The 15,137-nt window shown below is 35.0% G+C and overlaps 1 protein-coding gene across 2 annotated transcripts in view; it reads left to right on the plus strand.

Moving 5' to 3' along the window:
* The window catches only part of ASZ1 (ankyrin repeat, SAM and basic leucine zipper domain containing 1), a 75,824-nt gene extending 68,237 nt beyond the window's left edge, over positions 1-7,587 (plus strand). The window contains exons 11-13 of one of the 2 annotated variants that reach the window (NM_174063.2): positions 2,198-2,303; positions 3,124-3,237; positions 7,145-7,568. In NM_174063.2, coding sequence (NP_776488.1) covers positions 2,198-2,303; positions 3,124-3,237; positions 7,145-7,297 — 373 coding nt within the window. In that variant the 3' untranslated portion in view covers positions 7,298-7,568. Of the gene's footprint in view, positions 1-2,197; positions 2,304-3,123; positions 3,238-7,144 lie in introns of both variants that reach the window. The other variant, XM_024990445.2, reaches the window with a different exon arrangement.
* Positions 7,588-15,137: the final 7,550 nt, after the last annotated feature.

Genomic DNA, 15,137 nt, shown 5'->3' on the forward strand with positions numbered 1-15,137 from the left:
ATTATCCTTTCTATTAGCTTGTGTTAGTTTCTTTGTAGATTTCACAATAAGTTTGCTTCTGTCTTTGAAACTAATCTAGTCATCATTGTCTCTTTATTGTCAGAACTAGTGGATTAATCCTGATGATTTAACATGCTTGACTTTTTCTCTTCATCTTGAATCTGTTCCATTCTTTACCTTTCATAATAGAAATTACTCCTGATTTTCTTTTTCTCAGGCTACTTTTACTTTGATAGCTTTTTTTACACCCCTATCAATTCACCCCTCTTCACAATATGTATCTTTTTTCTTGGTGGCCTTCTCCGTGATCGTTGTTTTGATTTCCATTGGTTAGCAAATTATAGACACTTCTAATACTTCTGTTGTTTGTGCCTATATTCACTGTTGAAGGTAATACTGAAATTCTTTTAGAGGTTAGTGAAAATAAAGATGTAATTTTTCCCCATATAAGTTCACCAGATCCCTGAATTCTTTGTAACCTCATGAGTCAGTCTGTGGACCCCAGGATAAGTACCTACAAGACTGACATTTTCTACTACTTACTGATCACTGCATCTACATGACTCATATCATTGCCATCATCAACATAATATTAAGTTTGTTTGAATGCCATCTGTGTACTAGATTAAATACTATGTGCTTTTCATATAGTATCTCCTAAGTCCTCCTTCCCTGGTGGTCAGCTAGTAAAGAATCCACCTGCAATGCAATTCCTGGATTGGGAAGATCCCCTGGAGAAGGGATAGACAACCCATTCCAGTATTCTGGCCTGGAGAATTCCATGAACTACTGGGCGACTTTCACTTTTCAGTCCTCCTGACAGTCCTATTATCTCAGTTCTAGAGATATGGCAATATTTGGCTGAAGATTAGGTTTGCCTGAGGTCATAAAGCTATGGAAGCTGTATTCAAACTCAGGGTTTCCTGATGCTAGAGTCTATCTTCTTAATTATTATGCTATATTGTTTCCTCTTTACCCCACTTATTTCTTTACTACCCACCCCCAAATTCACTTCCCTGCTTGGTAGTGCCATTTTCCACTGAAACCAAGGAAGTTAGAATCACCCTAGACCGTTCCTTTCCTTTTACATGCGGTCCATCACCAAGTTTTTCGGTTTATTCTCCTGAACATTTCTTAAACTATCTCCTAATTATTCTCTATACTTCCACTTTTGTTTTCCTTTTAATCCACACCATACCCCAAATAAACTCTGATGCAAAAGTCTGATTTTCTACTTCCTTGTTTAAAGTCCCTTAGTAACTGTACATTATCCAGAAAATAATATTCCATTCCTTAGCATGTCACAAAAGTTCCTTAAATAAATGACCCCATATAACCTCTTTTTTTACGACTTTCACATGATTGTGCTTTAGTTATACTTTGGAGACTTCCTAACCCCATAGTTCCACACCTGCTATTCTCTCCATCCAGAATCTCTTCTCTTCCTATGTACTTGACAAGCTTATTTTTCAGCTCCAGACTCAGTTCAAATATGAACTCTCTGAAATGTTACTAAATCCCTATTCCCAGTTATGTTGTTGTTGCAGCCCTGCAGACTGTAGCCCTCTGGTCTCCTGTGTACACAGGATTTCTCAGGCAAGAGTAATGGAGTGGGTTACCATTTCCTTCTCCAGGGGATCTGATCTTCCTGACCCAAGGATCAGACTCCACGTATCCTATGTCTCCTGCATTGCCAGGAGGATTCTTTACCATTGAGCCACCAGGGAAGATGCCTCATTCCAACTTATGCTAGGTTCATTATCTCTTGAATTTTCTTTTTTTATCTCTTGAATTTTAGATATTTCAACTGTAAACTACTGTTAATAACATACACCTTACAGGAGCTGTTGGAAGGAATTTAAAAAATAATAAATGTAAAATCAAATGCAGTGCCTTCACATAATAGACACTCAAATACTGGGACTTTTATGTTCCTTCTTCATATGTCCCTGTGAATAATTAGGTTATAATAGTAGGTCTGCCTCTCATCCTGAACTTTGAGATCTTCAAGATTGGACACTTGGTTTCCTTTGTATGCTTAATGTCTTATTTCATATGCTAATACAAATTTACTATTCTACAGATACTTTTTAAAGAATATAATAAATGTTATGACTCAACAGTGAATAACTAGCTAAGTAAAATGGAGTAAATTGTTCATATCAGTGATTCCTATTTGTTTATTTCCTATCTTTAGTGGTGATGAGTTCCTCAACTTTCTTCTGAAATTAAACAAACAGTGTGGCCACTTAATAACAGCTGTACAGAACATTATTACCGAGTTGCCTGTAAATTCTCACAAGGTATTCTACAAAAATTATTAAGTGAAGAAAAGTATAAATGCAAATAACTACAGATAAGTTAATGATAATTCAGTAAATAATAATGATCTAGTAAAACTGTATCTTCTACAAAATCATACAAGAGCTAAATAAGTCAATTTATTTAATATTACTTCTTTTTATATGAAATAATTGAAAAACTAATGTTCCAGCCCTCAAGAAAAGAAATGAGTCAGACCAAAAAGTAAACTGATTTGTGTACTAAACTCACCATTTGTTTTTAAAAGAAATTTAATTGTTTAAAATATAAAGTGACAGGAGACCCAAGTGAAAGTTGAAATAAAACAGTGTGTTGAGTATTATTAAAAATCATATCAATATAAGGATTTTTTAATGAAAGAAATTTTAAATAGAGAAAGTGTAAGTGACCTGTTAAAGCAAACTTGTTTTGTTTTTTTTTCATGTGATTTAGTTTTAGCTGTTTGTATGTAGTGAAAAATATTTAATGCATTTGTTTTCCAATGATTTTTGTATAACACTGATATGGAAATCATGTCATTATTCAAACCTTCATGACTTTATTTATTCACCATAAATATTATTACTAATATTAGTTTCCATAGTTACATGTACATGTATTTAATAAATGCATTCAGGAAACTGATTCAATTATTTGTATAAAATTACTCAGTTCTTTTGGTGTCAGGATTTACCATGATAAAAAAAATGCTTTTCAGTTATGTAATTTAATATTTCATAGTATTGTATAACTTTTGTGGATACAAAGTTGTGAAAAGTTGTTTCCCATTGTTTAAAATGTAACTTTTGAAAATATTAACAGATAGTACTAGAATGGGCTTCTCCCCGGAATTTTACTTCAGTTTGTGAAGAACTGGTTAGTAATGTTGAAGATTTGAGTGAAGAGGTCTGCAAGCTAAAAGACTTAATTCAGAAGGTATCTATTTAAAATTTAAAAGGGGAAAAATTATTTACAGCACAGTATGTTAGACAATGAGGGCTTCCCTGATGGCTCAGATGGTAAAGAATGCTTACAGTGCGGGAGACCTGGGTTTGATCCCTGGGTTGGGAAGATCCCTTGGAGGAGAGCATGGCAACCCACTCCAGTATTCTTTCCTGGAGAATCCCCATGGACAGAGGAGCCTGGCAGGCTACTGTCCATGGGGTTGCAAAGAGTCAGACACCACTGAGCGACTAAGCACATGTTAGACAATGAAGCAATTCTGACAACAGCAACTTAAGTTCTCACTAGACAGATGGGAAAAGGACCATTTCCAAAGAAAGAAATTTACCTAGGAAAGACACTTTGTTGGTCATTAATGAAATGCATACTGAAAGAATAATGCTACATCATTTTCATCCTATAAATTAGCAGGGAATGTATTACCCTACTCATTACTGGTTATAGTTCACCAAACTAATATTTTCATGTAAGACTGATGTTAAAACAACTTTCAAGCACAGTTTAGCAGGATGTAGCAAGGACTCTAAAAACGTTTTTATCTTTCAATAATACTAGTCGAATGATTCCAAAATTGTTCGTACTGGAAGTATAGTATACTAAGAAAATGATTTAATAAATTATGGTATGGCCATTTGTCATAATGGTATGCAGCCAGTTGAAAAATATAGTGAAAAGCAAATATCAGCTTGTTAAAGACAAAATGTTGTATTTCTAATTTTTATTTATGTGTAAATATTAAAAATTACCAAAATTTAAAGGTTTATTAGCTCTGTTAATGAGGTAGGATTATAGATGAAATATTCCTTCTATTTTCTAGACTTTGTATAATATTGGGTTGGCCAAAAAACTCGTTCAAGGTTTTTCCATATGATGTAACTGAAAAACCCACACGGATTTTTTTGCCAACCCAGTATCTTTTAAATTTAACTTTTTAAGAGTATAGGCTTTTTTTGGTTCTTGTTTCTGTACTCATATAGAAGTATGTATCTTGGTTTAAGAACAGGTGATTTTTCTCCCACTTAAGAAAACTGAGTATATCAAAATCTAAGCTGGTAAAATAGAGAACTCTGTTGAAGGTAGACAATAAAGGAAAACACTTTAACTTTACTAAAGAACTCACTTTGAGTTCTCCAAGTCTGATAAATATATTTGGTATCTAAAAAGTTTTTGTGAAATATCTGATGTGAACATCAGATTATGCATTAAATTTTCATAGTTTCATCCCATAATCGTTTAATATTATCATTAATATTTCATCAAAAAGGTTATTTTCCTCAAAATAACTTTATACATATTCCAGATAATTTGTCATTCTAGCTGTTAACATCGGAGAAGGCAATGGCACCCCACTCCAGTACTCTTGCCTGGAAAATCCCATGGATGGAGGAGCCTGGTGGGCTACAGTCCATGGGGTCACTAAGAGTCGGACACGACTGAGTGACTTCACTTTCATTTTTCCCTTTCATGCATTGGAGAAGGAAATGGCAACCCACTCCAGTGTTCTTGCCTGGAGAATCCCAGGGACAGGGGAGCCTGGTGGGCTGCCATCTATGGGGTCGCACAGAGTTGGACACGACTAAAGCGACTTAGCAGCAGCAGCAGCAGCAGCTATTAACATATGTTCAGACAAAAGGAGTCTTGTTAAAAACTGAGCAGAAAATTGAAGCAAATTCTGCAAAATTATAGGAGAATAAAAACATGTAAAATAGGGCAAATGAATAATATAGTTCAAAGTTTTTGTAGACAATAACTCCTTCCCAGAAAAAGTCATCTTACAAGTTGTGCTATCTCTGACATTTACTCATTCAACAAACTCGAGTGCCTGTTGTATGTCAGGCAACTGTGCTACACATTACTTTTCTAACTATGCTCTCTGCTTCTACTTTTGTGTTTCTTTAATCCACTCCACTCCCCAAATAAACCTTCTCATGCAAAAATATGATTTTATACTTTCTGAACTTGATTACAACATGAAAATTATAGCACCATTCATGTTTACTATATCCATCATCCAGAAAAATTGAAGGGAAATGGTATTGATTTTACTTATTAGCATGGTGTTTTTCATGGGGTCCAAGGGAAGTTTGGAAGGATTTATGTAAAACTTTCTGCAAAGCATCAACTTTTCATGTTTAGTGTAAGATATTCCCTAAGACATCTTTGTCTCAGGATTGGTAATTATTTGATTTCTCCAAGATGAACAAAAACATTTGGAGGGAGAGTAGATAGAGGAGTAAAATGAAATTAGAGAGAGAGATCAGATTTTTCCTGAAGGGATGAAAAAGGTACTGCTTTCAAGTGTAACTGATTCTAAAACACAAACAATTGAGTCAGGTACAATAATATTTATTTTAATAATGTATACCTATAGAGAAAATTTTCAGCTTTCTTTATCTAAGTGGAAGGTCTTTTTTCTTTGGTCTTTTCTACCTTGAATCTATACATTTCTATATAAGGATTAGCCTTGAAAACATATTTATTGGTTCATAATAACAATAGATATAATTCTTTGGGCAGGAAAGTATTAATTCTGCAGCAGGCTAATTCTGCATTGGGGTTTTTTAAGTCTTAAACAAGCAATAATCATGAAAATAAGATTTTATTTAAAAAACTGTGAGGACTTCCAGGTTTGGGAGTATGCTATCATGCCTGTTAAACTTACAGTATTTTAAGAGTTTACCAATAATAACAAAGGATTTTTTTTTAAAAAGAAACATATGAGCTATCATAGATAAGTATATGGAGGTAACAGAGAGAGGGTGGGAGAGGTCAAGGCCAGACTCTCACACCACATCATTCTCTTTCAAACCAACACACGGACAGGCTCTTGTCAGAAAGGGTCATTCTAAGTAATTGGTTAATAAAAGGAATGACTGTCTCAGGATTCAGTAAATGGAGCATCAGTGTCAAAAAGGAATCTGTTGCTGAATGAAGCCATTTGGAAGCTAGACCAAGAATACAGTATTAATGAGATTGGCATTGAAGTCCATCTTCTACTATAAATTTAAAATTAATTTTGCAGGGTTCTTTAATTAAATATTTACACTGTAGATTTGAGAAGTAGTTATTTTTTCTAAGGTTCAAAGTATTTATGTCACCACTCCAGCACAGGATGTTTCCAGTAAATATCACTCTATAAATGTGCCTGATTCTTTTTATCTTTCAAGGATCTTCTGGTTTCTGCTTGTTCTCCCTCTTCTGCCTCTCCCCCAACAACTAAACTATCTTCTCCACACCGCCCCGGCCCCCCACCCCCGCCACCACCACCACACACACACACACAAAGTTGAGGGGACTTCTTTACCAAGAAAGTTCTAATATGGAGATTTAGAAACTGACTGAGTCATGTAATTTCATTGTTGGAAAATGCTAAAAGAACCACTGAAATTTTTGTTAACATTTGTTCCTGCAACTGTATTTAAATAAAGGGTTATACTTCTAGCATTAGCATTGAATCTTCTAGTTTTTGTTGAATTTCATGTATTGTAGGTATTCTATAAGAATGGTTTGCTTTTTTTGGTAAGAAATCAGTTGATATTTAATACAGAAGGAAAAAAAAAGATTGTCATTCCTTAAAGGTAGAAACAGAAACTTTGACATTAAAGGAACTTTATCTCTTGACATGAAAACTTGATTTTAAAATGTAGTCATCTGTAGAAGCATTTATTTTTAATATAAAACTAATAATCTAGTATAATCGGATCCTGGTTGAAGGAAAAACTATTTTTTAAGACTTTAAATTTTCCATGGGAATCTTGCATTTAGGTTACATCTAAATCAAGTGAATTAACATGTATATTTTGATACTTTTTAAATCAAAGATATTTTTATTTTCAGTATACTGTACATTAACTCTTCTTTTTTCCATACTAAACATTAGTTACAAAATGAACGAGAAAATGATCCAACTCATATACCGTTAATGGAAGAAGTATCTACATGGAATAGTAGGATTTTGAAGAGGACGGCTATTACAGTATGCGGATTTGGGTTTCTTCTTTTCATCTGCAAGCTAGCTTTTCAGAGAAAATAACCCTAATGTTTGTTTTGAATAATGTATGTGTTCCTTATTCAAATTACCTAAAAATGTTGCTTTTAACTATTTGTGACACACTGTAACTACCTTTGCCAGTACTCTGTAGGAAGAATTATGATAGTATAGAGCAGAATGCTCTTCTTTAAAAAGTGGTTTGTCAGTTTGAATTGAAAATATAATTCGTTATATTTTTATGTTAATTTTGATCAAGCAGTAAATTATAAGTGATTTTTAAGTTTGATCCTATCCTATGTAAATCACATTCAAAATAAAAGTTTTATCTAATATTCTTTGACATTTAGAAAAGAATGTTCATTTGTCACAGTAAATCTACAGAATTTGTAAAGTGTTCATAAACAGTAGCTTTCTTTTAGTCTGTGTCTTCCCTTTCCATTACTATGTAGTAAGGACTTATTTAGTTTTTTTAATTATATATCATTATGTAGAAATTATTAAGTTGAGAATATTTTAGAGAATGCAGAGTATAGATAAAATGTGAAAATTTTTAATCATTTATTAAAAACAGGAAAAATATTTTAAATGTAAATTTTAAAAAGCAGAAAATTTAGAGTAGTGTGGAAAGCCCAAAGCACATTAGAATTTTTTATGTAGTGTACTTTGGGAACATATGACATGTACTTCGTGTAACATTGTTGAGGATGGTATGAAAGTGAATGGCATTTGGCATATAATTTCTCATACCAATCTAAAGAAGTAATGCATGATTTATGAGTTTTTTTTCAAAATCAAAATAATGATATTCAGATTATAAAAGTGAAGAAAAGGCAGGCCTAATTTAGCAGGCAATATAGTAGACTTCGGAGAAGGCAATGGCACCCCATTCCAGTACTCTTGCCTGGAAAATCCCATGGACGGAGAAGCCTGGTAGGCTACAGTTCATGGGGTCGCAAAGAGTTGGACACGACTGAGAAACTTCGCTTTCACTTTTCACTTTCATGCATTGGAGAAGGAAATGGCAACCCACTCCAGTGTTCTTGCCTGGAGAATCCCAGGGACTGGGGAGCCTGGTGGGCTGCCATATACGGGGTCGCACAGAGTTGGACACAACTGAAGTGACTTAGCAGCAGCAGCAGCATAGTAGTTAAATCTCGCTTTATTTAAATAGTACCATATTTAGATGCAATTGACACACAGTTATTAGAAGGTAAACATCAAACAAAGAAGAAAATTGTGGAAAAGAAGAACAGCATGAGGAATATTATTAGTAGCTCTAGTAGCTCTTGGTTACACCAAAGCAGCAAGGTTTGAGTCCTTCTTTTTTTCTGAGAATTACTCAACGATACAGTTTTGGAAGGAATTGGTGTCTGACATTTTAACCTAAGTGCCACAGCAAGACATTTTTTTCTAATATCCCTCATTTAAATTTAAGGCTTCAAGTGTTAGAACTAATGTAGAGAATGGATAGGATAATAGGTACTTCTTTTAACATAGATCGTATTTCCCTACTAGCCCAGTGCTCAGGCAGACAGAGGTGTTTAATAAATGTTAGTTTTAGTTTCCTTTAAAAAAAAAAAAACTGTAGGAAAGTGACACACTACCTGATTGTTTACTTAACAGTAGTCTTTCACCTCAGTTCATCTTTAAAGACCATCAGTTGGCTCAAAGGATTGCTAAATTTTTTCACTAACCAAACCAAACTGTATGCATCTCTTAAATGGTAAGACAAACTATGAAAATGCAAATTGAGAAAATATTTGCTTTCAAAAGGATATATTGCACAATTCCTTAAAATATTGATGTTTTAGTAGTAGCGGTGGTAATAATAATCTGTCCCAGTATATGTCAAATATAATTAGCTATTCAGGGAAAAGAAGTACTGTGAAGTCCATTGTATCTGCATTATCTGAGTATTTTCATTCCCTTGACAAATACGGTATAATTTTCAGATTATAGACTGAGAATAAGTAGGGCAGCATTTGTTGTAATTAAATTGTTTCTTCCTGGGTAAAATAAACTTTTTCTCCTGGTTTAAAATTAGTTATTTTATCTAGCATGTAAGTCCCTTCTTACTCTGATTATTTGACTTAATTACAGTGCTTTACTATGAGGGAGGCAGGGTATAACTTCTGGAATATTCATTCTTTTATAAGATAGCTCATTAAAAACCATTTGTCTTCCTTTTATAGAACAAACTCAGTGGAGAACCTCCCTAAAACTACAGACAGAAGTGGTGTAAACCTAATTTTAATTTTATGTACTTGAAAGTAGTAAAACTTTATTAATTGGTGATTAGTTGGGATCAAAAAATGTTCCTGTACCTTTGGAATCAACTTTGAAGCTCAGATAATTCATTATAAGCACTGGTTAGAATGCAGGTATCTTTCACACACACAAAAAAAGTATGCTTACTTGCCACTCTCCTCCAGTGCCATGCCTAGCGCCCTCCACCAGTTCTATTCCATGTCCCTGGTATATTCACTAACCTTTTTACTTCTCAAACTTCTAAGACCTCTTTCTCTTAATCTCATTCTTAAATAATGGCCTTGCTTCTTAATGTCCTGGGAAACAGAATCAGTTAAAGAAGAACTTCCACACTGGGTTTCCTTTAGTTATGTCAGCAAACTCTTTTTGTAAAGGACCAGATACTAAATATTTTAGCTTTTGCAGGCCATATGGTCTATGTCACAGCTTTTTAACACCACCACTGTAGCGCATTGTAGCACATAAATTAATAGATGTGGCTGTGCTACAGTAAAACTTTACAAATACAGGTGATTTCCTGGAGTTAGCCCACCAAGCTATCGATTGCCAAGCTATTGATTGCCAACCTCGGTCTAATGTCACACAGTTACAAATATGAATTAAAAATAATAATAATATCCAGTCTAACAATCTGTCTTTTGATTGAATTATTTAATATACTCACATTCAGTGTTACTAGTTTATTATTAGAATATTATAAATATCTGTCATTTTAATTTTTATATGTCTCATATTAAAAAATCTAATGATTTTTCACATTTTTGAGTTATTTTTTCAGTTTCTCTAGGGCTTACCATGTATATTTTAACCTACAAGAATCTGCTTCTGATTTACACTAACTTGGCAACCCACTCCAGTGTTCTTGCCTGGAAAATCCCAGGGACGGGGGAGCCTGGTGCACTGCCGTCTATGGGGTCGCACAGAGTCGGACACGACTGAAGTGACTTAGCAGTAGCAGCAATTTCAGTGAGATATGGAAACATTCCTGTAGAGCTCTATTTCATTGTCTTCCATCTTTATACTGTTATTGTTATGCATATTACATCTATATATATTATAAACCTAACAATACAGTGTTTAATTATTGCTTTATGTAATTCTGTGTCTATTAAAGAAACAGAAAAGATGACCATCAAGTTTATAGAATGTGTCATTAACTTTCTTATTTCTGGTCCTCTTCATTTGTTCCTGTGGATTCAAGTTACCATCTGGTGTTGGAATCCTTACTCCAGTACAACTCTTTGCACCTACCCACTTTGTGCTGTTATTTTCAAATATAATACATTTCTATAAGTTACAAACCCAATGGTACTGTTATGTATATATTTCTTCAAATAACTGCTTTTTAAAAAGAAAGGAGAAGAAAGATATTGTTTTTTATAATCATATAATTATCTTTACTACTGCTTTTTGTTTTTTCTTAAATCTTTATATTCCCATTTGGGTTTACTTGTTTCCACTCTGAAAAACTTTAGTATTTCTTATAAGGTGGATTGCTAGCAATTCTCTTTTAAGTTTTGTCTACTTGGTAGTCTTTGTTTTGCCTTTATTTTTAAAAGAAAGTTTTTCTAGATATAAGATTCTAGGCTGACAGGGGTTTTTTCCTTTTAGAATTTTGAATATGCTGTCTCACTGCTTTCTAGTTTTCATGGTTTTTTTAAATGATAAGTCAGCTTTTGAACTTTGGGGGCTTCCTTGTACAAGTTTTCAAGATTTCCTCTTTGTCTTTTAGCATTCTTACTATGATATGTATGTGTTTGAGTTTCTGTATTTATACTACTTGGGGGAAGTTCATTGAGCTTCTTTGATGTGTAATGTTTTTCATCAAATTTGGGAAATTTTCAGCCATGATTTCTTTGAATGTTTTTTCTATTTCTTTTTCTTCTCAGTTTCTGGTATTCCCATTACACCTGTATTGGTGGATCCAAAAGTATCCAACATTTTTTTCTGTTTTTCTTCATTCTTTTTTCTGTCTCTTCTTCAGGTTGCATAATGTTCATCCATTTATCTTCACTGATACTTTTTTCTAGTTCAAGTTGACTGTTTAGTTACTATAATTTTTTATTGCAATTATTGTACTTTTTAATTTCATAATTTCCGTTTGGTTCTTTTTTATGATTTCTGCCTCTTTATTGACATTCTCTATGATGAAACATTTTCTTCATACCTTCCTTGAGTTCTTTAAACATATTTATAGTGGCATCTCAGAGAAGGCAATGGCACCCCACTCCAGTACTCTTGCCTGGAAAATCCCATGGACGGAGGAGCCTGGTAGGCTGCAGTCCATGGGGTCGCTAAGAGTGGGATACAACTGAGCGACTTCACTTTCACTTTTGACTTTCATGCATTGGAGAAGGAAATGGCAACCCACTCCAGTGTTCCTGCCTGGAGAATCCCAGGGACGGTGGAGCCTGATGGTCTGCAGTCCATGGAGTCGCACAGAGTCGGACACGACTGAAGCGACTTAGCAGCAGCAGCAGCATAATGGCATCTTTGAAAGTATTTATTAAAAATAACATCTGGCCCCTCTCACAGTCTCTATTGCCTACTCTTTTTTCCTATGTATGGGTCACACTTGCCCATTTCTTTGCAAGTCTCATAATTTTTTGTTAAAAACTGGCTATTGTGGAAAGGGATTCCTTTCTCTCCCCCCACAAGGAACTGCTGTTGTTGCTCTTTGCTTTTTTATTTGTTTAGTGACTTGGCTGGTCTATTTTACTGAAACCTGCTTCCGCCAAAGTGTGGAGCCCTTGATGTCACTTTTCAGAGAGTGCAGTCTTAGGCATGTACACACTCACCCTGGTATGGCAGTGGTTTTAGCAGGGCTAAACCTGCAGTCTCTTTCTCTTTTTCTGACTGTCTCTTCTTCTAATATCTCTTAATAGGCTGGCTGCCTCATTTGGTATTACACCCAGCCCATGCTTTGCTGTGCTGTGCCGAGTCGCTCAGTCGTGTAACCCCATGGACTATAACCCTCCAGGCTCCTCTGTCCATGATGATTTTCCAGGCAAGAATACTGGAGTGGGTTGTCATGCCCTCTGCCAGGACACCGAGCCCTTAGGTTCCACCAATTACTGGTTGATTGCTTGATCTTTTTTTGACATGGCCCTGGAGCATGCATTACTCAGCAGTCTGATAGAATTAAATTTGGATGGGATAGTTTTTGAGCCATCTTTTGAGGCATATTCTGACCAAGGGACAGTCCCTCTCAGCTGTCTCTCCCTGCTTCTCTGGTCAACTAGTTGGCCTACAATTTAGCTTGTTGCTCCTAATTAAGAGGAAATGTTTTCTTCAAGAGTGCCATTGGGCTTGATTTTCTCCACATTCTCTTTCAAATGAAGTCAGTTCCTTTGGGGAGAAGAATGAAACTCTCTCCTTTCTTATGGACTGCTTCTTTCCCTGGACAAAATCTCTGAGCCACTCCTCTGAGTGCTGGGTGGGGCAGTAGCCTCTGGTCTTTTGGGTTTGTTTCTTACAGTTCTGTTCTTCCAGTCCTATGAGTGAGCTGGCATAACGAAGATCGGGGCCTTAGTGTCTGGCCTTGCCATTCCTGGGGTAAAGCCCTCATCCCATGAGCTCAATGAAAGGAGAGAACCCTCTGCCTTTCAGCCACACTCATCAGAATTTAGCCACTTAAGCTTAGAGTCAGACGGCCTTAGAAAAGCTGGAGGATTGCCCTTTAGATGAGATGAGATATGGTAACCCTTACTTGGGAGCTGAGGGGAGAGGGAGCCCCATCTTGTTGACCACAAACTGAGTAGGTGTAGGTTTCTTTGAATAAATATTTTTTTCATTTGTTCTGAGCCCTTAGGACTCTTTGCAAGGATTTTTAGTAAAGTTGTGTGTTTATAGCTTTCTCTAGCTTTGCTTCTTTGGAGAGTATGTCCATGCTGTTCTTTACACTTCTATCCTGGCAGTGAAACTCCTACACCGGTATTTCTAGGGTATTTCTAGGGTCCTTTAACATAGTGCTTGGCCCAGAATAGTATGAAAGAATTTTTCTAAGCCAAAAACATTAGCTAAATACTTTCATGTAAGCTTTACCTCCCTCCAGGTTAGTAGCACAGGATGCTTAAAATTCTAAGAACACCTAAAAAGAAGCAAAAGAGAGAGACCACCTCGGTTTGACCAGGAAACATTATGAGTAGATAAATGATGGGTAAAGCAAGGCTACACTCTAAATTTTGAAAACTTTCCTGTGGAAGGTATTTAAGCTAATACCATAATTAATTATATGCATTAAATATAGGAAACAGGATATATAAAAGTCTAATGAAGCCAGCTACAATTTCAAGCACCAGAATTGAAATTGAGTTTGTTTTTTAATGTGACTTTTTACACTGACAACCTTTTTTATTTATCCTAACATTATCCAAAAGTTAATCTTTAAGAACACAGATAACCACGATGACTTCTGATTTGCACTCCAAGTCACTCTGTCACTGCTTAATAAATAATCATTTGTAGCTCTGTGGGGGTGGAAATAGGGTGGGGATTTTCTTTTTGGCACATCCACTAGTGAGTAATACATTTATTTCAAGTGCCAATAAAAATGTTATACTGGACTTATGTGACACATTTGTTAGTTATTAAAGAAAGTAATTCTAAACTATTTGAGCTATGCTCTATTATTGTATTTCTCTACCTATAAATTCAGATTATCCTATCAATAGTCTAAACAAAGTGAACAAATTTTTAATACTGCATAACAATTTGGGGGAGAGAGTAAATAAAATGCCATTTTTGGAAGTGTCACCATCTCTGGACTTATCTCTAGAAGGCAGTATTATTCACCTTTCTCTTCACAACTAATCTTTCATAATTGTTTCCATGAATTGTCTTCCTTCCTGGAATCTTTCTAACACTTTATCCATCTTTCTTTTCTTTCCTTTTGAAGTCTGCCTAGTGTTACATGCTGCCTCTTTCCTCTCAAGCCTTCACTTTTCTGTTGACAATGAGGTAAAGCAGAAGGTAGCCTATGTTCCTAGCCCTGTTGCATTACCTTGCACATTCTCAGTCTTGGTTTCCTCATCTGTAAAATAGGTTCTAAAGACTAAATGAATCAGAACAATGCCTCCTTGTTAATAGGGCCAGTTTGGAGTTCTGAAATTAGAATAAAATCATAGGGGCTTTATGTAAGAGAATCAGTGCTTCCTAGACACATTGAACCCCTCATAAGTGGTTTTGCTTTTGATTTCTCATCCAGAGATCTGATAAGAGAATTGATCTTAACATTGGGTTATTGCCAATATTTTATAATAAATTTTGGGGAAATTACTAGTAATTACATTTCAGTTCATTAAACAATTACTAAGTGCTTAGTATGTATAAGACAGTAATATGCCCATATATTACATGTTTTATATGAGATCAGAAAACTCAAATACTTTTTGCTATTAACAGAGACAATGAGGTTACTGTCTTAAAGACATAAGCTTAAAAAAAAAAAAAAGCCACTTTGTAAAACTGTTTCATGGAAAGGGTGTGGTTGAGCATTTTGTCTTTAATTTCCACAGTTGAGAATGCCCTGTGGAATTCTCAGGTCGTGATAGATTCACTTATCTTAACGGGAGAAGGACTCACTCAACCTCAGTCAGTGCCTTCCTACAAAAAA

Source organism: Bos taurus, chromosome 4 (genome assembly GCF_002263795.3).
Source record: "Bos taurus isolate L1 Dominette 01449 registration number 42190680 breed Hereford chromosome 4, ARS-UCD2.0, whole genome shotgun sequence".
Taxonomy (NCBI): domain Eukaryota; kingdom Metazoa; phylum Chordata; class Mammalia; order Artiodactyla; family Bovidae; genus Bos; species Bos taurus.